General features: G+C 49.9%; 1 protein-coding gene across 3 annotated transcripts in view; it reads right to left on the bottom strand.

The window, feature by feature from the left end:
* ZCCHC14 (zinc finger CCHC-type containing 14) overlaps window positions 1-24,983 on the bottom strand; it is a 55,545-nt gene extending 30,562 nt beyond the window's left edge. For 2 of the 3 annotated variants that reach the window (XM_032389731.1, XM_032389732.1), the window contains exons 1-2: window positions 24,435-24,519; window positions 2,565-2,688 (exon numbers count right to left, since the gene is read on the bottom strand). In XM_032389731.1, coding sequence (XP_032245622.1) covers window positions 2,565-2,636 — 72 coding nt within the window. In that variant the 5' untranslated portion in view covers window positions 2,637-2,688; window positions 24,435-24,519. Of the gene's footprint in view, window positions 1-2,564; window positions 2,689-24,434 lie in introns of all 3 variants that reach the window. The other variant, XM_032389730.1, reaches the window with a different exon arrangement.
* Between the last annotated feature and the right edge of the window lie 7 nt (window positions 24,984-24,990).

The following is a 24,990-nucleotide window of genomic DNA, read 5'->3' as shown; positions in this document are numbered from 1 at the left end:
GGTAAAATAAAATGAAATTATGGAATCTGGATGGTAGGTGTTCACTGTAAAATTCTCTGAACTTTATTGTATGTTTCAAAGTCTTAATAAAATGTTGAGAGAGCCAACAGACAAATTAAAATGATCCAAACGCCTCAGTTCCAAACGCACCTTTGATCCCCAGGGCTGCATGAGCAAGGCAGCCTACTACCAGTCTTCCAGAAGCCGGGTTTTACGGTCATGCTTCTTATCAGAATTCCTACTCTAACTCTGTGTCACCAACAGGACAAGACTTTTGGAGCTTGACCTTGACGTTTCCCTGTGTCATAAAGCTGCTGCACAACAAACACAAAAACCACAGTGGTGCACGACAAAAAGCATTTATTCAGAAAAAAAAAAAAAAATCCCAGTTTTAACTTCTAATATGATAAATATCTATAGGTATAACCTACATAAACAAAAGTTCTTTGGAATCCTTAAGTTTTAAGAATGCAAAGCGGTCTGGAGACCAGGTTTTAGGACCACAGCTAAGCGGTCTGTGCTGTCATTAAGCTTGCTGAGACTCTCAGTCTCACACAAGGACAATTCTAAAAAATAACTCCTCCAGCCCAGAAAAAGCTAAAGAACTGCTCTCACCGAGAGCATCACTACAAGTAATTTCAGCCTCACCCTGTACGTCACGGATGTTTCCCTACGCGTCAGTACGGCGAGCCGGGATGCGCGGGCTCTGAGCTCTCTCCAGGCGAGGCCGGCAGCGCCGCGTGGCGGTCCTGACGAGGGCACAGCCCGTACCTGCCACTGAAGCCAGATGCCAGGAACGGCTGCCCCAGTCCCTCTACTCCCGTACTTGAAAATCTTCACAATGAAGAGCACAGGGAAAGACGACCGCCACCTTGAACGCCATCTGACGAGAGCAGTCAGTTTCTGGCTGTCCTCCGTGCTATCCCCTGAACTTTCATACAAAACAAACAGAAGTTCTGACTTCTTTTATCGCTGAGGACTTCCAAGGAAGCAGAGAAAAATCAAAATACAAGTAGAATACAGAAAAGACAGCGAGAAAACACTATAGTAATAGTCACTTGCAGTGACTTTAGGCTTTGCCAAGAGCAACCGCCCAGGCCCAGCGGAGCGTCACGAGAAGCGTGACGAAGAAAACCAACTTCGCTTGCTTGCCAAATTCTGGGCAGAAGAAACTTCTTACTTAGAACCACTGAGTGGAGAACACAGTGGACAACTAACAACGCCTGGCTCACTATGCTTCGTTTGCTGCACCTGATACCAAAGCCAGCTCACCCAGGGCTCTCAGCACCACCACACACAGACAAGGGATGGACAGAGAACAGTCACGTATCTTGCAACTATATTTAAAAGATAGGAATGAGGGGTCTTGATAATTATGTCTCAAGGAAAAAGCACTATGGGAAAGAGGAGGCCGTCCCCCCACATGAGGAGGGTGCAGGGCAGAGGGCCCATGCTGGACAGTCGAGGGACAAAGGACACAACACCTCACTGGAAGGCAATTCTCCCAGGGCGACATGTCTAAGGAGAAAGGACAAGAGCAGTGTCAGGGTAGGAAAGTCCCTATGCCTGAGTGACAACTATCCATCCAGGGAGGTGAAGCCCTGCTGCGTCTTCTCAACAACGGCCCCATCCAGGAGCTGACCTACGAGGATTCACGGTTTTGGTACCAGTACACGTTTATGCACATAAACACAGGGCAGCAGTTAGGATTTGGCTACTTCCAGCCTATGACCTAAGTCAGGGACAGCTGGCTCTGGGATTCTCAGAATGGGGCTTTATTTTAAAAATGAAGTATTTATGAAACATCCGTGAGGTACACTGTGCCCGAGACACGAACAAAAGGAGAGCAAAGGCCAGTGAGGGAGGGGGCGGGTAGCCTGGAGTGCCCTGGGCCTCTTGATCACAGGGCCAAGTTGGGCCCATCCTGGCCCTCACGAGTCCCACACATCACCTGCACTTGCCTCCTGGGAAGTCCCCACGCCACCACTCAGACTACAACTGTATGGTTAAGTGCGACACTTGGACTGTCTAGCTGACCCAAGAACCAAGAAGACTCAGCTTCGTCTGAAATGTGCCCTCTGCCATCTCCAGAGCGGCACTGTCCCATATGGTGGCCCCTATCCACGCAGAGCTATCGCGGTTCCAATGGAAAGGAAATAAAAATAAAATTTCAGGTCCTTGGTTGCATGAGGCTCATTTCAAGTGCTCAAAAGGTACATGTGGCTGATGGCACCCGAGTTAGTGCAGAGAGAGAACATTCCATTATCTCCGCAGAAAGTTCTACAGGATAGTCCTTCTCTAGAATTTAGGACTTATTTGGTATGGGGCAGGGAGGAGAGTGCAACAACTTTCATTTTTCCCCTTAATGAACATCAGCATTTGAGACTTTTACAGCCAAAATATGTTTGTATATTACTTGTACAATTTAGAAAATTGGCGTACCATACAAAAGACCACGGCTAATGAAAGATCTCAAAGTATTTAACCACATAGCATCACAAAGATCTGCTTTCCACACCCTGGTGCACCTCTTTCCCCTGGAGCCCTCACACAGACGGACTCACCTTTGGAGTGTTTCCCCACAGTCCTCTTGGGTAGCGACTCCTCCGTGGAATGTGCTGATGTATGTAGTGCATTCTCCAAACTATTACTCACGCTGCTGACAGGGGCCTCGGTTCTTGGAGTCACCTGGGAGGACAAAATAAATCACCTTATTTTCTTCCATCTGGTCCATGTGGAATGATTTTCATTGTTATCTTAAAGTCACTGATATTTATTATAGTTTCAATTTTCATATAAAAATGTTATATAAAACACTACTTACACAATACTGTAACAACAAGCACTTCCTGCACCCATCTCCAACTCACCCCTGAAATTTAAAACCAGCCAGGTGAAGTGTGCGTGCACCTGGGAGCTTGGCCGCGCCGCTGCTTCGTGCGCCCGCACAGGAGCTCCATCAGCTGAGCTTCCGTGAGCCACATACCTCCCATCTGAGGTCAAACCTTGTATTTTGTTTGTTCAAATCATAGAGTTCCCTATAAAATTAATTACACAGCTGGACCTGACGCTGTCCTATAAATCTTGAAGAAGTCACAAATGCTCCAAAAAGAACAGTCAAGAAGAGACGACAACTGGATCTATGTGGGGTACACGTCCTAACGTTACACCACAATCCCACTTCTAGGAGTTCGTCCCACAAAGTTTCACGTGAGAAAAGTGGGGGGGAGGGGGTGGCGCTCACCGCAGCAGCTTCTGTAAGAGTGAAAAGTGGAAAGCCTCCGAAAGAGCTGAGCATACAGCCCCGACCAGATGAAGGTCGGCGGGGGCCCGGCCCCTGCGACAGCAGCTCTTCGGCACCCCCAGTCCGCGCGGGCTTCCCGCCCTCCTGCTCTCCGCCCGCCGCCAGCGTGTCTGTGCAAGCACACGGCCAGAGGCGGGAGGAGAGCCGAGGAGACGGCACACGGCGAACCGCAGTGACGTCGGAGAAGAGAGGAGAGCCCCCGGGCTGGGGGCAAGAACTTTCATTTTTCCCCCTTAACAAGGATCAGTACCTAAAAAGTTTACAGGCAAAATTTATTGAGTACTTGTAGGCTTGAGAAGAATGAAAGTGACCGATGCTTTGACTTCCTCAGAGTCACAATTTAATATATATCAAAATTTCAAAGGCGAGTAAGGATTTTAAAGTTTATCAAGACAGGTGTGAGTTTTAAAGGGTGAGAAACACTATGCTACACATACAAGGAAGGGGCAAGGTTTGGGGGAGAAAAGGAACGTGACTGCTGGTCTCCATCCTGATGTGGAGTCGCGTGAGACGCACACCTCGCCGGCCCTTGGTTTTCATCAGCCGGCTTCACTAGCTGGAAGGCAGGCGGCGGCCCATCGGACGAGCCCGTGAGCCCGGAGCAGGCAGAGGGCCATGAAGGCAGAGGGAGAGAGCCGGCAGGAGAGGCCAGAGATGCCACCAGGCCTGCAGCACGGCGACAGCCAGTATCTTCTGGGCAGACCGCGCACGCCAGGTACCCAGCAAGCCCTCTCTCCTCCCACCCACCCGCGTCAAAGCCACCGCAGGGAGGCCTCCCCGCATGCACCCAGCACAGGACCAACAGGTCCTACGCCACACAAGAAAAGCAACCCAGCACAGTCCCGTGAAATCTGGAGTTCACAGAGCCCAAGGAAATGAATCCTAACCACCCAAGACTCCTCTAAAAAGTCAATTTTTTGTATAACATTACCAAGATATTATCAAGACAGTTAAAATTTAAATTACTTATATTTGTCATTTAACTAAAATGGATTATTTCCCTCAGATTCAGCAAAGTTTCATCCAATGGTCAGAGTATTGCAGGAATGAACTTCTTTCCTATTAAATAACAGAAGCAACACTTACAAGTAATTAATGAAAGACCAAGATTTTTAGTTCCAACCAGTAAATATTACTTTGGGAAACAACTCAGGAGGTTAACATTTTTAACTCCTGTAATAAACCTAACCACAGCAGATGCCATCGGATCTGGCCTGGCTCACACGAGCCCCCACGTCCTCTGGGCTCCCTTGGGAAGTATGTCTAAGTCCTCAACTGCAGAAGGCTGAGGCCGAGCTGTCCGGACAACCAACCGCAGAAGTGCCAACCCTGCTAGTGACGAACCCGCACACACAGACGCGCACACACTGATGCCCACCCAAAAGCATCCTGAACAGCCACAAACAGAAAACCAGCCTCCGGACTCTGCCTCTGGAAGGGCTGAAGCAGGGGCAGGGGGAGAACACAGCCCAGCCAGGACGCCTGCCTCGAGCACAGCCTGGGAGGTACAGTCAACTGCACTGGACGGTGGTTCTCAACCTTGAGGCAGGGGGAACCCCCGAGGCCCAGCAAGAACGTGTGTCTCCCACCCCCACCCAATCAGAATTTCCGGAGTGGGGCCTGGACACTGGTCATGGTGTTCTTCTGTCCTGTGCACTGGGCACCTCAGCCAGAGTGCAAAGCACAGGAGCCCTGTTGTCTGGTCAGCCCCTGTGAGGACCAGGTGGCACCCAGGGGGACAGGAAGCTCCTTCCGCGGGTTCACAGGAAAGGTAAGGGTGTAGGTCCGTGCGCCACGGTTCCCAGGAGAAGGGGAAAGCCTAGGAGTCACACTATGGAAGCACACACCATGCCGACAACACAAACGTGCAAAACAAAACTCGTTAAAATTATAACCAGCAGAGAAGAAGTATTTGTTTGCCTCACTGTGTTTTACCAGAGCGTCTCTTCCTAGTTTTCCAGATGCTCACTTTTTCCAACCAAGCCTTTATCTTGATTTTGCTCCTTTGTTTACATTGAAAGCTCTCTTCCCCTGCATTTCCCAGAAATGCTGTGTTTGGGGTTATTTTTGGTTAAGTTAATTTGCCCCATGTGACCTCCGCAGTTCAACTCAGATGCTCTCTGACTCACGCTCACAAGCGGCACTCCAGTCATGAGCCTGATGGACACGAGAATAAAGACTTGAGCAGTTCCAAATGTCGCCTCCTGCTACGGCTGGAAGGGCAACAAGAAGATGCTCTCCAACAACCAGCCCGACTCAGCCACTTCCATGAAGTTCCGAGTCCTCTGTCCCGTGAGCACCTCGCTTTCTCACTCAATGGACACTCCCTGTGCCCCCGGGACCAGCTGATCACCGTCCCACCTCCAGACAGCCTCTGCCACAACCTACAGGGGACCTGTCACCTCTCACTTCTCCCCTCCACTCAACCCACTGTGGCCCCACCAGGGTGGGCCTGGCAGCCAGGATCTGCCTGAAGGGCCCCCCAGACCCCGTACGCACCTGCACGGACCCCTCACACGTCAGGTCTATGCTCGTGTGACCTTCTTAGGCCCTCTCAAAGCTCGATGAAGTAGGGACTTTTTGTCTGTTTTGTTCACTGCTGTACCCTCTGGACTTCGAACAGCACCTTATATGACACAGGCACCTAATGGGTGTCTGAAAAATCTGACCATTTCACCGAGTTTTAGTGAAATCAGGATTAACCGGACAAAAACGGCACCTCTACTTCCCAGTAAAATGTCTGCGTTCTCAGTGACACACTACACGACCAGCACAGCACTTCACCGGGTTGGACACAGGGCCGACCGAGCCGTGAGCGTGAACGACATCGGACTCTGGAGCACGTTCCTAGGCATGGGGCACTCACTCCAGTCTGGGCTGCCTCGGGAAAGTGACGTGGTCCGACAGGGGCGGCACACGCGGGAGACGGTAACGGGCCAGTGCCAGCCTGGGACGCAAGCAGCTGACGCCCCAGCTCTGAGCGCTAGCCCTCTCACTGGCACGCCTCGGTCTCCAAACTTCCACGTGCACAACGCTTCCAGTGTCTGAAGTGCGGGTTCTGACGGAGAAGGTCAGGTAGGGCCCACGGCTCTGCACTCCTCTCAGGCGCTGCAAGACTATTTCAAGATGAAGCAGCTCACCGCGGTCAGAACGTCCAAAGGCCAAGCCACCTCCCCGCAGGCGGGATGCGAAACGGAACCCCAGCTCTGCACAGAACATGAGGTCAGACGAGCTCCGAGGCCCCTTCCAAGGGCAAGGGACAAAGACGCCGAGGCGTAGCACATCAGCCTGGAGATGCGAGGGGGGCCGGCAGCGAGGCTCCTGCCCGTCCGTCCGCTCCCTCAGATAGATGCTTTCCTCAGAGGTTCCCTCAGTGCTGGCCTCTGACCAGAGAGACCAGAAGAACAGGCTGCCTGAGGCTTTGTGCTGAAAACCCACTTTAATACTCAGGGACCAGAACCACAACTGTTAGCAGAGAGGTTTCATTTTTAAAAACCGATTTCATTAAAGATCTTTCTAAGTCACTGGATGCGACAGAGGCAGGCAGAGGGCAAGGCGTGCAGCACGTGTGCAAACATTCAACGTCTGAGTGACGGTGGGGAGTTTTTAAGAAAAATCTGGCAAAGCAACAGTGAATATGCTGGAAAAGCAAAGTCTCAGTGTCCCAGCTGTGCCGTAATATAAACAGATCTTCAGTAATCCAGGTAAGAAACCGAAGGTGCTGCAGGCAACAGGAGGGCCCCGTGTATTTATTCCCAAGGTGATGGTTCTCCATGGTGAGGCCCCCCGAAGAATCTCTTAGGGGAACTCCTACAAAAAGACGATGGCCAGCCTTTCCCCTACCATGAAGTTAGCAGTTCCAGATTCTACCCTCAGATACACCCAGACACATTCAACACGGCATCTCTGTGAGGTTTCTCCCCTGCAGTGATGCACACGGTAACAATGAAGTGCTGTTCCCGAGGGCTGTAAATAAGACGACGGCTGTGCGCAGGGCTGGGAACGAGATGGCGAGCCAGGCTGTGCCACCAAGAGGCGGTTAAGACAGCAGATCAACTCAAAACTGCTGTGCACATGGTGCACATGGAATGCCCGAGATGTGAACATACGGGAAGAGGCCATGCAGAATAAAAAAATGAGAGCGACTAGAATTATGAGCACACTTTATACGTTTCTTATCATGGATGCAATCTGCTCGTAACCACGCCAACCTACTCAACCCTCGTAACTCTCTCCACTTGGAACAGCAGGAGTACCCCCCCGCCCGGGTCACCCGACCAGTAGGGGGCAGTCCTGCAGCTATCAAGCTTCACGAGTTGGTTGGTGCGGGTCAAATCCAGGGAGAGCAGAGCCCCTTACAGAGGCCACAGCACTTGTTCCAGCAGCCCCTGCTGGCTGTGACAGGCAGCCAGGATCCACGTCGCTCAGGTCCAGTCACCCCAGTGCAAAGTGGGGATAACGGTGCCCACCTCATATAAATAATGCACCTAAAGTAGAGTGCTGGGCAAACAGTCAATATTTAACAGAACGTCGGCTGCTCTTGTTCCTGAGGCCACCAGTCTGGCTGGGACACGGTGGGAGAGGCAGAAGTGCCCCGGGGGACACCAGCTCCGTGAGGACACCTGGAAGAGACACACACCTCTGATGTCCTGGCAGAGAACTGCTTCCACGAGGCTGATTCGTCTGTGGCCACGCCCGCCTGGGAAGAGCTCCACACACCACCACTCTCCGTGGCCCCTCACCGGGAGCTGGGGGCTACCTTCTCTCAACAGACAAGCCACTGAAACACGGACTCCACCAAGACCAGTGATCACCTAGTCTAAAAACAGCACAGAGCAGCTAGAAAGATCATTTATCATGTGAAGTACAGTTCGACAAAACATTCTTAAGAGTCAACATTCCTACTGTTACAACGGGAGCAATCTCAGCCCCAAAGATCAAGTGCAAAATGGGTCAACTGTCCTCACAAAAACCAGGCGTATGTAGCAATCTTTTATTACGCCAGTACAAGAGCTCTGGGTCTACTAATCCGTCTGGGAATAATCTATCCTAGGAACACAATCAGTGATACAGTCATAGGTTTGTGTACAAGGAGGTTCAACTTAGCTTTAAAAGAGCAAAATATATATATATCTGCAAACGACAAAAATGCCCAATAAAATTAATAATAATCTAAACACGTAAATTCACAATCATATGATTAAATATTATGCAGCCTTTAAAAGATAATTTTAAAAAAACAAAAGGCACGGGGATGCTCACACTCAGATCCTGGGAACGAGGCAGAATGTGTCACCGGTGCATGCACACAGACACTGAAGACAGAAGAAAATATACCACAATACTAATAACGTTTATTATCTTCGGGTGATTTTCTTTTTTTTTTTTTTTTAAGATTTTATTTATTTATTTGACACAGAGAGAGAGAGAGAGCGAGAACACAAGTAGGCAGAGCTATAGTCAGAGGGAGAGGGAGAAGCAAGTTCCCCGCTGAGCAGGGAGCCCGATGTGGGGCTCGATCCCAGCACCCTGGGATCATGACCTAGGCCGAAGGCAGTTGCTTAACCAACTGAGCCACCCAGGCGCCCTGGGTGATTTTCTAAAAATATTTTTCTATTTTCCAATTCTTGTGCAAAGAACGGTTACTATTAGAACTAAAATAAAAGTTAGAAGCTACTAAGTCTCAGCGTAAGTAACTTCCTACAAGACAGGAACACAACACAGGAAAACAGAAGCAGCTTCTAAAACCAAATGGCACCAGGCACCTGGGTGGCTCAGTCGTTGAGCGTCTGCCTTCGGCTCAGGTCATGATCCCAAGGTTCTGGGATCGAGCCCCACATCGGGCTCCCTGCTCAGCAGAGAGCCTGCTTCTCCCTCTCCCTCTGCCTGCCGCTCTGCCTACTTGTGCATTTATTTATAAATAAATAAAAATCTTTAAATTAAAAAAAATAAAATAAAATAAAACCAATGGCTCACCCCGAGGTGCTGAGTGGCCCAGACAGGTGGGGCAGACACTGCCAGAGGACCAGACGTGGGGGGCAGACACGGCAACAACTAGGGCAAGTCCAAGGGGCGGGGCATGGACTCTGGGTGCAGGGACTGCTTGGTGAGGCCAAACTGGAGAAGGAGCCAGCCAAGCAAAGGAGGGGCCTTCCAGACACAGAAACGGAAAGTGTGGAACGCTGAGGCAGAAGGCCTTCCTGCCTGAAGCTTATGAATGTCAAGGGGCAGCGGGGGCCGGGGCCCTCAAGCACAGACACGAGCTCCAGAGTGTCGAGCTCCAGAGTGTCGACAAACAGACTCATTTATTTTCAGTTTGTTTTCCAAGCAACCCACCTCCATACAGGAAAGAGTATCATCTGTTAAACACTTTTAACTCAGTGGGAAAAAAAATACATAAAATCAAAAAGAAAAGTGATTTGTAAGCATTTTACTAAAATAGTAATTATGTGTCTCTCAAAACCAGAAAAGGAAAATAGATAGTTTAGTAGCGAAAGCTATTTGCTGACTTAGGCCAAGTGAAAGCCAATGCTAACCAGAAACCGTTCTCCACGAAAATACATTCCTTTTAAAATTTCTTACCCTAGAGCTGTACTCATTAAAAAAGAAAGATTGCTGCTCAAAATCTCGGCAAAAGGTACCAAGTACTTTGCTAGAAGAGTTCCAGCAAAGTGACTACAAAACCAAGTCCTTCCACCAGCAGCCTTCAGAGCAGAGCAGCCTCTCCCAGGAGTTCCCAGGCCTCGGCGTGCACACCCGCGTGCACACCGAGCAGCTCTTACAAATTCAGACCGCAGGGCACCCCCAACAGACCAATTAAGCTAGAACCTGGGGGGCGGGGTCAGTCACAAACAGCTCTGCAAGTGCCCAGAATCCCTGCCCAGAGATCTGCAGCGCAGACTCAGCATGGATTCAAAGTCAAGGGCCCTAGGTGGCTGAAGACGACACTTCTGTGACACAAACCTACGGAAGCCAACAACCTTGGCCTGTGCAGCATTAGAGCAGCTAGAACCCAGAAGGCGGCTCTGGAGCTGGTCATACAGCAGGTGCTCCACGAACAGCCACCATGACCCAGGTCAGAGGGGGAGGAGCTGTGGCAGGAAGGCTCGTCCCTCGGACAGCCACACGACCAGCATCTCAGACGGTCACTCTAAACACAGTGCCAACAGGCTTGGTGTGTTCTCCAGAGAACAGGTGCAAATTTCAGGTGAGGGCAGGGGAGTAAAAGAAACCAGTGGTTGCTAGAGGAAGGTACAACGTTAGCAGGAAGGAGCGACAAGTGACCGGAATTTAAAAAGGCACAGCCATATGGGAACAACCCAGTCTTAGTAAACAAACTCGAGGGCAACACTGCATGTGAATACAGAACAATGCCTCCAGGAAGCTCTTTCCTTTCCCTTCCAGAAATGCTTAAATCACGTGACCAGTGTGCTATGGAAAATGGTGAAGAGTAGCCAGAGCTTCAGGTGCACAGGCCGCAGCCCCTCCCCCACGGCACTGGGCCCGCTAAGGCAGGGCTTCGATCCGCACGCGCCACCTTCAAGACTTCTGACGTTAAGGGCACATACACCCAGTACTGTTATGCGTATTTTGGTCACAAGTAGTTTAAATATTGGGGATTTCTTTGAGAAACTGGCTCAGTGTCTAATACTAATAAATAAACTGCTATAATGACCATTTTGGTTCCCAATGTAATATACAACTGCTGAGATGAACCATTCAGAGCTGTTAGCACATTAAGACGGTTGTTTTATGACCCCCATGAGATACTGGCCATGACAGGAGTTCAGTCACAGAGCATTTAGACATCCAGGATGGGAAAGGGCAAGCACTAGAACAAGCTAGAAATGACCAGGAAGCATCTGGATGAGAACAAGAGCATATCAAAGGTCCACCAAGTGTCAGTAAAACATGCCCTTGGGTTTTATTTCCATAGAAGCCACAAGTTCCACTTAATGAGTCTTGACTGGACACCTATTAGGAACAAGGCAAAGCTGCTCAGAGAGTCAGAGACCAGGCCCCTATGGTCAGCCATGAAGGGAAGGTCAGGCCAGAAAGGGCTCAACTGGACGGAACAGAAAAGACACTGAGGTCAAGAAATTCAAGACTGACCCCCCACAGCAGATACAGGCACACCCTGCATCCAGCAGGGAAATGGTACTTGCTCACAGGAGCCCCACAACAGCAGGGAGACCAAAGCCCGCACCGCCCTCCACACTTGTCCCACCAGCTCACTTCCAGCTCCTCAGCACCTACCTACTCAGGACCAGAACGCCTAATAATCACCCCATGACATTCTCCAACAACCCTCTGGTTTCAAGGCACCAGGCCAGCTCATTTCTCCTCCACACTGAGCCTCATTCTTTGTAAGGACAAATGTCACAGTTACTATAAAACCCTCCTTCACAGCTACACTTGCTTAGAGAGAATTAATCCTTCCTACAACACATGGCCCATATTTACCACAACATGTGGATTATAAAAAGCAGGTGGTTCTACCTTCAATAATGGCTGAGTATTGGGGCGCCTGGGTGGCTCAGATGGTTAAGCGTCTGCCTTCGGCTCAGGTCATGATCTCAGGGTTCTGGGACTGAGCCCCACATAGGGCTCCTTGCTCAGCTAGGAGCCTGCTTCTCCCTCTGCCGCTCCCCCTGCTTGTACTCTCCCTCTCTCTGGCAAATAAATAAATAAAATCTTTAAAAAAAAAAAAAATGGCTGAGTATTCAGACCAACCTTCTTACAGATAACCATAAGCTCTGGACAAAGTATAAAAAAAACAAGAAACTGAACATGACCAAAAGCAGGCAGAAACTAAAGGAAGGTCTACACTCGGAAAAAGAGACTTGTACTGGGTGGGTTTGGTGCGCTGCAGGCACATCAGGAAAAGCAGCAGTGGAAGCTCAGCTTGAATTCCACAGTCCTGCTGATTTGAGGAGCCAAGATCAGAATTCTGGTAAAATGTAATGGCAGCAAAGTGAGGGAGAAGTCCCTGACAGAAGAGTGCCTTAGAAGGGAAACACGTCTAGGGGCGCCCGGGTGGCTCAGGCGGTGAAGCGTCTGCCTTCGGCTCAGGTCATGGTCCCGGGGTCCTGGGATCGAGCCCCGTGTCAGGCTCCCCACGGGGAGCCTGCTTCTCCCTCTGCCTCTGCCCCTCCCCCTACATGTACGTCCATGTGCGCTCTTGCTCTCTCTCAAATAAATCAACTCTTAAAAAAAAAAAAAAAAGATGGGGAACATGTCTAATTCTGCATATAAATTCTGCCTGCACCTCTGCATGAGCCCTTGAAATAGGCACACGTGGGGCAGGACCCAAGAAGCCAGGCTAACACCAAACCACCGGAGACTGCGACTGCCGCTCAACAGAGGAAGACCGTTCCGGAGTTTGAGTCAGGCCAAGTTTACTGCCTGCTCAAACAAACTAAACAACCACCTGATACTCTGCAGGAGGACCAAACAAAATCCAGGGTTTCTACAGTGTCTCGTTCACAAAATCCAAGAAGCAATCTATAATTACTAGACATGTAAAGAAACAAGAACATGACCATACAGAGAAACAGGGGGCCGAGCACAAGACGAGTCATATGCTGGAATCAGAGGCAAGCAGCATGAAGTGGCTGTTAAAACGAAGCTCAACAAAAGAAAAGCAAACATTTGTGATGTAAGAACCAAAGGAACATCTCAGGAGAGAAATGGAAATTCTTAAAATATGAAAATTCAAGAAGCAATCAAGATGTCCTACAGTAGGGCAATACATAAATGAACACATGGATATGTGTGTCCGTCCACACAAAGGAATATTATTCAGCAATAAAAAAGGAGCTGTCAAGTCATGAAAAGGCATGGAGGAAAATGAAATGCGTACCTGAAAAGTCTACATCCAGTGTGACCCCACCTGGATGACACTCTGAAAAAGGCAAAACTATGGAGATGGTGAAAGGTCAGGGGCTGAAGGGGGCTGGTGAAAAGGCAGAGAGCCGAGAGGACTGTAAGACAGGGAAAATAGGCTGGGAGGTACCACGGTGGTAGACACCCGTTATTATACATTTGTCCGAACCCATAACCTGTACAACACCAAGAGTGAACCCTGACGTAAACCACAGACTTTGGATGATTATGACATTCAATTTATCTGTGAACTTAGAACTGCTCTAAAAAAAATAAATAAACCCTTAAAATCATAAAAAAGAATTTAAATAGAAATTCTAAAATGAAACAAATGCTATTTCTGAACTAAAAAATCCACTGGATGAGCTTAACAGCAGTTTGGAATTAATAGAAGACCTGCAGAATTTCAAGAAAGATCAACTGAAAGTGTCCAGTCCAAAAAAAAAGAGAGAAGAAAAAAACTGGATAAGAAAAGAAAAAGCTTCTGGGACCTGTGGAATAATTTCAGAAGCCTTAACATCCCTACAGGGGAGTCCCAAAAGGAAACATCGAGACAGGAAAAACTATGGAAAATTATGAGTGAAAATTTCTCAAATTTAGTAAAAGACATAAACTTACAGATCCAATAAGTTCAGAGAACACCAAACAAGACAGATTCAAGCAAACAGCACTGGGCGCATCAAAGCCAGGCGGCCCCACACCAATGGCGAGGGTGCGCACCGGGGCGGTGGGAGGAGCCAGCGCGGGCCGCCGGGCCAGGACCATGGGCTGCGGCCACCGGAGGACCACGGCCTCCCCTCCCTTCCATGCTGGAGGAAGGCTGTCAACAAAGGCTCCTACGTCCAGTGTAAATGCCCTGTCACAACACAGGTAGAAGTCAAACATTCCTGGATGAAAGAAAACTAAGGGAATTTCTAACCCACAGACCCAGACTCCAAAAAATGCTTAAGGAAAGTTTTCCTGACTAAAGGGACATAGTAACAAACTGGCTCTTCGGTGAGGAATGGAAAGCACTGAGAATACCAAATATGTGGGTAAATATAAGACTATATTTTCTTCTTAATTAAAAAAAAAATACATTCGTATTAAAGCAAAAAGTACTCTGGTATCACTGGGGTGTCCAGCACATGTGGAAATAATAGGTATGGTGACCACAGCATGAAGGACAGAGAAGATAAATGGTTGCAGTACAAGTGCAAGAGTCTTACACTTCACGACAAGCCGGGCAGCACTCACCCCATCGAGGTGGGCTGAGGTGGGCTGAGGTGGGCTGTGGAAAGCTAATCTAGGTTCGTGATCCCTAGACCAACCAGTGAAAAGAATGCAACGTGGCACGCCGAGAGCCAGGGGCTAAAATGCGATTCTATGATTCCACTTGAATGAAGTTCTAGGACGCTAATCAATACTGAAAAAAAACAAAAAACAAAACCCAGAAGAAAACATAGTTAAAGGTGGGAGGAGGGGGAGGCCTGAGCTGACCAGGAAAAAGCAGTAACGGGAACGTTCTAGATCTCCACAGGGGCTTGGTTACAGAGCGTCACACATTTACCGAAACTCAAAAGACTGAGAACCACCTGGAAACGATACACATAAACGTGCGCATTTCTTGAAGCGCACATATGTGAGGGGCTATGGGAATGAACACCGCAGGCAGCCATCGTGCTCTCATGACAATGACAACACCGTGGAGTCCACACGTACCACAGCACAGGGGCTCGCAGGCCACCAGGGCAGCCACGCTCCAGCACCCGCGAGCCCCAGAGGCCCCTGTTCTCAGTCACGATCTTCGCTTTTCCCTCTAACTTTTAATGATGAAGTGAAAACATCGTTAAATATACTTTTGGCTTCACATAATAAAAATAGCCACTTACTAATGTCACCTTTGGCAAATTACTTACACTTAATTCTCACAGCTAAAACGGGCACAAAGACAGACGGGAACTATGGAGCTGTTCTGAGGACTAAATAAATACATGGGAAGCTCGCAGAGCAGCGCTGGAGCACAGCAAATGGAACTGTTAGCACTGGCATCATTCCCTCTCACGGCCTGTCCTCTCCTTCCTCTCTTTATTGGTAATTCTGGAAGAAAAAAATCACTTTGATTGGTCAATTAGCCTCCTCAATACAAATATTAATAGGACACCAGCTCACGAGCTTCATACGTCATTTTTAAAATACAGAAAACCACTGCACAGCAAGTGTTCTCAGAAGTCCCACACCTCGCAAAAGCGCCCACACGAGAAAACTCACGGGCCCGGAAGCCGCGGTCAGGAGGAAAGCGAGCAGGCGCCGATCGCAGCACAGGACGAACGGCGTCCAGGTCCAGCACGCACACCACGCAGCGCCGCCACACAACCCCTGGACCCGGGACTTTCGAAATGTCTCACTGATTTTATTCACGGTATTAGGGCTAGGTTGGTAGCATTAGTCCCAAGATTTTTTATTTTGTTGAAATGCCCAAAAGAGATGGGAGAAGGGATCCTCTTCCCCATAAATTAATTCTCCTCCTTCCACAAAGTTACTTTTTCTAGTCTAGACTATATTTCCAGAAGTCGTTTCTACATATACATGTTTTAATTAGATTCACTGTGACTCAGTAAGAAACCTGAGGATATAATTTCTTTCTAGTAATTCTACTGAAGTGTTAACATAAAAGTCACAAATAATTAGGACATGACTCTGTAATGCTCCCTTCTAATTAATCTGATGTCCCTGTTGAAGGTCTAGAAGAATATAAACCACACTTTAATTGGCATGATGAATCCTCGTTTGGTTTACTGCCATTCTGTAGGAAACTCTAACACCAAGGCGTACCGTGATCTACACTCCCGTAAGCATGTGAGGACCACAAGCACAAGAGCCTTACTGCTAGGGCCGCCAGCACCACCCCGACAGCAAAGTCACGGGAGGCAGGGCCACAGAGCACCAGAGAGCTCACGCCCCTCCAGCGCCCAGTGGACGGTCCGTACACTCCACTCTGTCATGGGGTAATACCATTTGAACTATCAACCACAGAGAGTTGCTCCCACAGGAAGCTTTTGCATACCAGCTTTTGAAAATTAATAAAGTAAAATACTGATGTTAAAAATTCCCTAGAATCCACAGCTACGTAATGCATAAGAGAAACAGCCACAAAAGCCATTAAGGAAGAGTGTGATTTGGTAACAGGTGTTACTGACAGGACCACAGAAAAGCAAAGCATGAAGGAAAAAATGTTCTCACTAGAGTGGCCTTTCATAAACATCCAACACCTCCCTCCCACTTGGCTTTCACAGATGCTCAGGACACAGCCCCTGCTGGGGGGCAGGGACCATGAGGCTCTGGACTGAAAGAGACAATCTCTGCCCTCCAATAAGTCAAGTCTGGTGATGAAAATGTAATGAAACCCACTTCAGTAGAGTATGATAAGGTCTAGGACAGAAGAAGGCCACAGAAGGCTTGTAAGTGTGAGCCAAGAACTGGGGGTTGGGGAGCCCCAGGTACCAGGTGTCCCATCTGAGAGAACGGTATCTATAAAGGCTCAGGGGAAAGAGGAATTGCAGTAAATATAAGGAACCTCAAGTATAGACAGAGGTGAGTATAGACAAGCAGAGGACAGATCACAAAGGCCACAGCATGCCCTGCTAAGACCCGCATGTTGGAGAGTAACAATCCTACAGGCATCTTACAAAGACCATTCCAGGGACACCATGAGACCTGTTGTTAAGAGGCTAAGAGTGGGGTCAGGGGGATGGGCTGCCACAGTAGACTAGACCCAGACCAGGGGGGATGGGCTGCCACAGTAGACTAGACCCAGGCCGGGGCCAGGCTGTCATAACAGACTAGACCCAGACCAGGGGAACAGGTTGTCACAGTAGATTAGAACCAGGCCGAGGGGACGGGTTTTCATAGTAGACTAGACCCAGACCAGGGGAACAGGTTGTCACAGTAGATTAGAACCAGGCCAGGAGAATGGGTTTTCATCCTCCTGACACAGGCCAAGGGGGACACGTTGTCACAGTGTACTAGACTTAGGCCAGGGGACTGGCTGTCATAGCAGACTAGACCTTGGTCAAGATGAGAAGTTGGACATGTCACTGCTATTTCTAAGAAGAATTAAGGTACTACAGTTTCTGGATAATTTAATTAAAAAACCAAACAGAGCAGCTACAAGTTATTTCTTGTAGACTTTAAACAATGACATCAGCTCAATTCTAAAAGGAGGTGATCACTCACTTGCATGCCAGCATGCGTTCTGGACTCAGGGGAAGGAATGAAGTTACACGAGGCTGGGGGTGTGCTTGTTCCCTGAACACCATTTTAATCTGCGTCCTGGCTCTCTGGCAAACGGCCCCAAATCTAAGTCCACCTGCACGGAAGTGTGCTGTATGTGGAGCCCTCACGTCAAGTGTGTGGGGAGAAAGAGAGACAGAGAGACAGAGAGGGACAGACAGGGGCTGTGCTGGTGTCAGCAGAGAAGAAACCTGCAAAGCTGCTCAGGGCCTGTTAACTGACTGGGGGCCCAGGAGAGAAGGCAACCATAGGAGAGGCATGGGCTTCTGGCTGGGGGACAGGGGGAGAGCAGTCAAGCAGAGTGCCTCTGGACATACTGAGCTACCTGGAACCTCCAGCTGGAGCCCGGATCTAGGTGGGCATGCAGGTTTTGGATTCATCAGTGAGAACACCATCATGTAAAGGGCAGGAGAGCTGAGAGAAACTGAGAACACTGAGAAGTGAGAGGAAAATCAGCAGTGCCAGGAATGAATGGGGGCGGAGACTCTCGGGACACTAAGGCCACGCCCAGGCTCCTGAAAGCCAGCATCTGGGGGAGGCACCTCCACAACCACACCCTCCCCTGGGTATTCCACTGTGTGGGGAGCCCACAGCACCAATGAGAGATAAGAAAGATAAGGACTGAAAAGCATGCAAGGAACCAGGCAAATCAGAGGCCATCCAGATAAAGACATCAGTGAAACCCAGTACACACCGTCTAGAAGGAAACCCACATCTCCAAGTGGAGGGCAGCATGCGAGCAATGGGAAAAGATGGATTATTCAACAAATGGCACAGGAGCAACCAGGTTCGCATTCGGGAAAGATAAAACTAGCTCCATACCTTACACCAAATAAATTCCAGATGGATCTGTGAAACGTCTGTACCAGAGGACGCCACAGGGAACGCTTTCACAACGTACATTGCGTAACGCGCGCCTGACCATAGTCTATCACGCACATCACAATTTGTGCAATGCATGAGGTATAATACATTTCTAATTATGACACAAAACCCAGAAGCCATACAAGATTGATGAAAAGGACACTAAGAAGGACCTGCATGGTAAAGTCAACAGGCAGGAAAAACCCCAGGAAAACAAATTCTTGCCATTTCTACTAAAGACAAAAGGACAATTTCCTTGAAACTTAAAGAGCTCCTAATAAAGAAAAGACCAACAACTCAAAAGAAATGGGCATAGGATATGGAGAGCTTGCCAAAAATAAAAAGCTCGCTTGAAGAAATGCTCAAGCTCACTCACCAGGGGACTGCAGCACCCTGAGAGGCGCCTCCCGCCAGCCAGGGGCAGCCACCGGCGGGGACACGGCGAGCCCGCACACCACTCGGAGGCGAAAAAACAGGCACTCACATGCACTGATGTGGGGGCGCAGAGGAGGGCCACCACAGTATCTAAAATCATCCCAGAGGCACACACCCTCTGGTCCACCATCAACCCCACTTCCAGGTTTCTAGTCCACAGAGAAACTCGCCAACGTTGAAAGGCACACACAAGACCTTCCAGGGGCTCGTGATTTTTCTATGGACCTGAGAAACACCCACCTAAAATCCCAAACACTACTTAGAGACAAGACTCAGTGAAAAGCATCCTCAAGTCCAGAGTGCTCCTTGCTGCTTTAGAGACAGGACCACAAGTCTACGCCAGTCCTTGGAGACCACACAGCGAGTCCAGGCCCACTTCATTACGCCCTGATCACAGATTACAAGTAGCTACTAGAGTATCAATTATGGGAAACATATTCAGTCTTGCCTTTGTCTTCACTCTAAAATACCTCAGGCCTTGTAACTCAGAACAAAACAAACTGCTTAAGAATGAACCTATTTTATGCCCATCCATTCAGTGTAAGAGTGACTGAATAAATTCTGGCTGTACTAACAAAAAAAGGAAAAAGAATTAACCTATTTTATGAAGTTCTTGATTATGGCTTTCACCGTGACAGGAAGCAGCTCTATAACACGTTAGGTCTCTCCACACACAAAACCTCTGTGGAGCCTGGGGACGAGCCACCTCGCGGACACTCATCTCTGCCCTGCACACGTCAGGGCTAGAGTCCAAAATCAGAATCCCTCAGTGATCTGTAGACTCACTGGAGAGCTTGTGGCAACTGTTCTCAAAAGAGAAATGGTGTCCGATATGGTGGTTCCTCAAAAAAATTAAAATTAAAATTAAAAAGAAAGAAACAACCAAAGGATCTTTCTTTCTGAAATATAATCTATCTAAGGCAGAAAAAAAAAAGCACACTTATATAGAAACTATTTTTCCCTAAATATAACAGAAATTTTTTGTTACTAGCAGTCTCGGGGAGGGCAGCCACCAACTGAACAAACAAAACTGTCCCTTTTGCTAGCTTGCCGCTGAGGTCGTAAGACGCCTATGTTGATTTGTGGGGGGAAAAATGTATCAATCCCAAATGTCCTCAGTCCCAAAGGAAGGTAAATGAAGTATGCAGCGCTGAGGGGGGAAATGGGTAAAGTGAAGCTACCTGGTGAACATCGAACACTGCAGAAACACGGCGAACGCGGATGTTTGTCTGTAATTACGTTCTGTGTTAAGTAACCCTGCCACACACTCCGGAGAAGCTCCAGAAGACCTGCGCTTTCCACAGCTGCGCTCCAGAACACCACCGAGAGCCGGAGCTGGGGCGTCAGTGGGGTCGGACACAGCTCACATGCACCAGCCCACACGAGGGCGAAGGGCAGGACCCGGGCGGGCGGCTCACCCTCCAGCCGGGCGCCGGCAGCAGCGAGGGACTGCACCACCACCACCAAGCAAACCTGCATCCCAGCACCCAGTCTCAATGATCGTGCACCTCACCATAAAAAGAGGGCAGTCTGCGGGCCTATAAAAGCTGGCCCAAAACGAGGAATCCAGAATGCGTTAGGACATTTAGCTCCTGCAGCATCATGAACAAAGCAGTGGAGGCAAAGGCAGCCAGACTGAGCTCAGACCGCAGGCCTGAGTCCCTGGGCCGGGCCATCCTCAGCTGCCCGGGGCCCCAGTGCCGAAGGGGGAGCCACCGCTGTGCCTTGAGGTCACGGCTCCTCCCGCAACCATTAGCGCTAAGGACAGCGGCCCCGACAAAGTCCCTTCCCGTGGGGTGCCGCATCACTCTCAGCAGCATCACTCTCAGCGGCACCGGGCAGAGTTTCCCAGGAAAGGAGAGACCAGAAGGGGCCATTCAACCCTCATGTGACAACCAGCACACAAACTACCAAGCTTCCACCTTTGAACCGCAATGATTTTCAGCAGCTCGCAGGAAGCAATGCGACAGAGCCAGCTGTCGCCTGCCCTGGGCAAGCCCTTGTTAGCAGCTTACTCACAAAATCTGCCCCCCCCGCCCCCACGGTGCTTACCCTAGAGCGCTCACGGTGACGCCGCCGCTGCGCTCCCGCAGCCAGCCCCTTAAAAAGGCTCAGCAGCACCCACAGAAGTCAACCTCATGAAGTTGTTCGGTTGTGATCCTCGTCATGAGGATTCTGAAATGCCAGGGTGGGGGCAGCTTCCTGCTACCCTGCCCAGCCAGAGCTGACACTGCCACCCGGCTCCCAACCACGACACGGAGCCCACAGCGCCCGGCCACGACCGTCAGAGCAGCGCGTTCTCTGCCACCTTCAGCCACGGCTCTGGAGAGCGGCCCCGCGCACAGCACCCCGCATCCCCCAGGCGGGCTCTCATCACCACTGGGAGGTCCCTCAGACAGCCACACGTGGACGGTGCTCCAAAGACGATTGGTTAAGTGTTAAGTGTAAGGGATTAAAACAAGAGCCTGTTAACCACGAGGAAAAAAAAGTCTAAAAATAAGCACATGCAACAACCCAAGTGTTCATCCACAGACGAGGAGATAAACAAAACAGGGTCTATCCACACAGTGAATATCATTCAACCCTAAAAAAGCAGAGAAGCACTGCCACATACTACCACAGGAATAAACTGTGAGAACATGACGCTGAGTGAGGGAGGCCAGACACGGAAGGCCACACACTGTACGATTCCGCTTCCATGAAATGTCCAGGACAAGCAAATGCACAACACAGACGACTGGCTGTCAGGGGCTGGGAAGAGGGAATGGGGAGGGACCGCAAACAGGCATGGGGTTTCTTTGGGGGGTGATGAAAATGTTCTGGAAGGAGACAGTGGTAATGGTTACACAACTCCGTCAGTATGTTAAAAACTACTTAAGTGTACGCTTTGAAAGGGTGAATTTTACGATTTTTAAAAATTAAATCTCAAAAACTTTAAAAAAGCATATACCTATAACACATTATCATTTACATTAAAAAAAGACCGCAAAGGATAAAGTTAAACTTTTTCCAAAACTACAGCTTTTTACTTAACTAGGAAGAGAGTGAAGAGTCCCAGGCAACTTTTATCACTAGCTCACACGGGACCCCGAGGAGCAGCGTACCTACGGCACCTGTGCGCTCCTGAGCGCGGCAACGCGACCGCAATCTACCATCAGCTTTGCCGCACCGACTGCTTTCCTTCTCGGACGTGAAAGTGTCTATTTTACGTCATTCACACTCTTTTTTTTTTTTTTTTTTTTTAAAGATTTTATTTATTTATTTGACAGAGAGAGACACAGCAAGAGAGGGAACACAAGCAGAGGGAATGGGAGAGGGAGAAGCAGGCTTCCCGTGGAGCAGGGAGCCCGATGCGGGGCTCGATCCCAGGACCCTGGGATCATGACCTGAGCCGAAGGCAGACGCTTAACCACTGAGCCACCCAGGCGCCCCCGTCATTCACACTCTTAAACGCCTTCTGCTTGTCCTCTGAGCGGGAAGGATTACCAAATAACACCGTGAGGGTTTGAAGATGCAATTGCAAATCATGACTGTATCAGAAAACATCGTTATAAGAACTATCACTTTAAACAAAGAAAAGAAAAAGATCAAACCCTCGTCTTCATCCCTAAGGGATAAACACAAAGCCTCTAAGCTCAAAGAGTTCAAAACAGAATAAAAACAGCTTACAAAAGAAATGCAAGCAGAGCTTTAATGGGGCTGTTTTCCCAGGATGACAGTAAACATTAGATCCAGAGACACTAAGACGGGAAAACACTCAGACGTTAGATTTCACCGGAGGGACCGCCTCCAAAAGCAGCAAAGGGTGCATCAGACCTTAAAAGTAACAGAAAGTTACATGAATGAGACTGAAATTAGTTTAGCAGTGACAGAGGGAATGTGGGGAAAACTAGACACCATGGTTGCTCTGAAATATGGAAGCAATAGCCCTAAGGTTACTCACCATAACGTCATTATTAAGGGTCAGGCAGAACTCTCCAATTTCCCACGGATAAACAGAAAAAATTGTCAGCTCCAAGCAACTACTCAAAAATCAATTTAGAAAACAGGAACTCTCTGAGACATAAATATTTCACTCTGTAACAGTGTGCCCTGCCGAAGTCAGCACTCCTCCATAAAAACCCAGAGAGGATGGACCTGGCAGAGAAGGGAGCAGTCCCTGCACATCTGCTGGGTACGTCACGCGTGACCTCATGTAGCCCTCCAACAAGCCCAGGAGGCAGGTAACCTGCCACCTACTTCACAGGAAACACCAAGAGGAGGCGGGGTTCTGGCCAAGGTCACACAGCTGGCCAGTTCCGAGTGTGTGGTCAGGGGTGGGGGGGGGGAGACTGGCCCTTGGCGTCACCAGAGGGATTTCTCACTTGACAGAAAGAAAGGCTCTCTTCTAAAGCATATTTTCGTTCTAGAGCCAGCTCCTGCCCCACCAAAATAATAATCGCCATCTTCCCCTTTTATAAAGAGATGAATCCGTATACACAAAAGAATTGCCTTCGAGAGCTGAACAGGAGTGGAGAAAGAACCCAGACATCAGTGCACGGCATCTGAACAGAAGGCTAGCAGCACGTGAAACTAACCACCAGGGACTGAGACCCCATGAACAGGTGATGTAGCACTGGCACCCCAGAGCCGACTGAGCCCCCCACAGACGACCACACTGCCTAGGACACTGCTTTTCCTTTGTTATAGCTCGAATACCATTTTTCTGCCCAGTGCACAACAGGAGATTCACAGTGGCAGCTGAACACACATTTAAAAAGAAAACCACAGTCTCAGAGCTCCACATCACCAAAAAAAGATAAGACACAGATTAAAACCAATGGAGGTACCACAACCACATCTTAGAGAAAAACAGTAAAGATGAAAAGCCACAACCCAGAGTTGAGAGCTTGAAAGCCACCAGCAGCAAAGCAGAGAGGACCCAAGTGTTCCCTGAAAACAGCTCAGCCACGGAAAAAGGCACGCAGCACCACTGGTCCTGACTGCAGTCTCTTCCCAAGGGTCCCAGTGTCATCTGAACACACGCCACACTGGGTCAAAGAAAAACCCTTTTTCTTGGAGCACCATTTTGGCACTGGGTCCCATGGGGCTGTGAAAAATGAGTTTGAGCTCCGAACATTTGGTGTTTACATAGTTTTGAAACATTTAGACAAAAGTTCACATTTCCAAGTGGATGACCACAATGCCCTTCCTGTTTAGTTTGGAGACCAACACCCTGGGCCTCCCGGCAGACCCAGGATCTGCTCCCACAAAGGCAGGCGTCCCGCATGCGTCCAAGGCTGCAGACGTATTTCTGTGCCTGTCACGGGAGCCGGGCTCCGCACCTGCCCCGCGGCGACACCCGCCCCACCAAGGGAACACGCAGGCCGTGGGGGGCGCCGCACAGCCCCCGCGCCGTCCGCTAAGGTTCCCATCTCCACCTCGCCAACGGCTTCCCTTCCTGCTAAGAAACACCAGATTTGGAGAAATCCGGACGACACCAAGCGTAACTGATCTGTCGCCCAAGGGCCCGATTAAGGGGACAAAGGCCTTATCGCGCTTGCGGCCACAGGCGTGAAAGAAAGAGAGGCACAAAGGGGCCGCGAACTCTGACCGGGCAGGCCTCCCCAGGGCCCAGGCGCCCCGCAACCTCTGCGACCGCCCACGAGGGGCTCGGGGCTGCGGGGGGACGCACCTTGTGGCAGGCCGGGCAGGTGGGCAGCGCGCTCTTGCCGCCGTGGCCTCCGCCGCCGCCGCCGCTCAGGCTGCTCTGGATCTGCGTGAGCTCCTGGCGCAGCACCTGCTTCTGGTGGAAGCTGAAGGCCGGGTGGTTGGAGGCCATGGTGAAGAGCAGCAGGAACTCATCGCCCGTGCGGCCCTCGTTGAGCTGCAGCCCGTAGTTGTGGATGATGGAGTCGATGTGCGTGAGCGTGCGGTAGAGCACGCCCGCCGCCTCGCGCTGCTCCGAGCCCAGCAGCGCCAGCGACACGAGCAGCTTGCTGCGCACCACCTCGTCCGTCAGGTTGGTGAGGCTGCCCAGGTCAGCCGGGTTGTTGGCCTTGATCTCCGAGTCGCGCAGCGAGTGGTAGTCCTTGCGGGCCAGGTCCTCGAGGCACGAGCCGAGGAAGCGCAGCTCGAGCGGGATGCACAGGTCCAGCAGGCCGCACAGGAACTCCACGCGCTGCGGCGACGGCAGCTCCGAGAACCAGCGGTACACGCCGTCCCTCTGCAGCGGGCAGCGCTTCTCCACC

The sequence above is a fragment of the Phoca vitulina genome, unplaced genomic scaffold (assembly GCF_004348235.1).
Source record: "Phoca vitulina isolate PV1807 unplaced genomic scaffold, GSC_HSeal_1.0 scaffold56, whole genome shotgun sequence".
NCBI lineage: Eukaryota > Metazoa > Chordata > Mammalia > Carnivora > Phocidae > Phoca > Phoca vitulina.
Note: the sequence above shows the minus strand (reverse complement) of the source record. Positions and strands in the feature narration are given on the sequence as shown.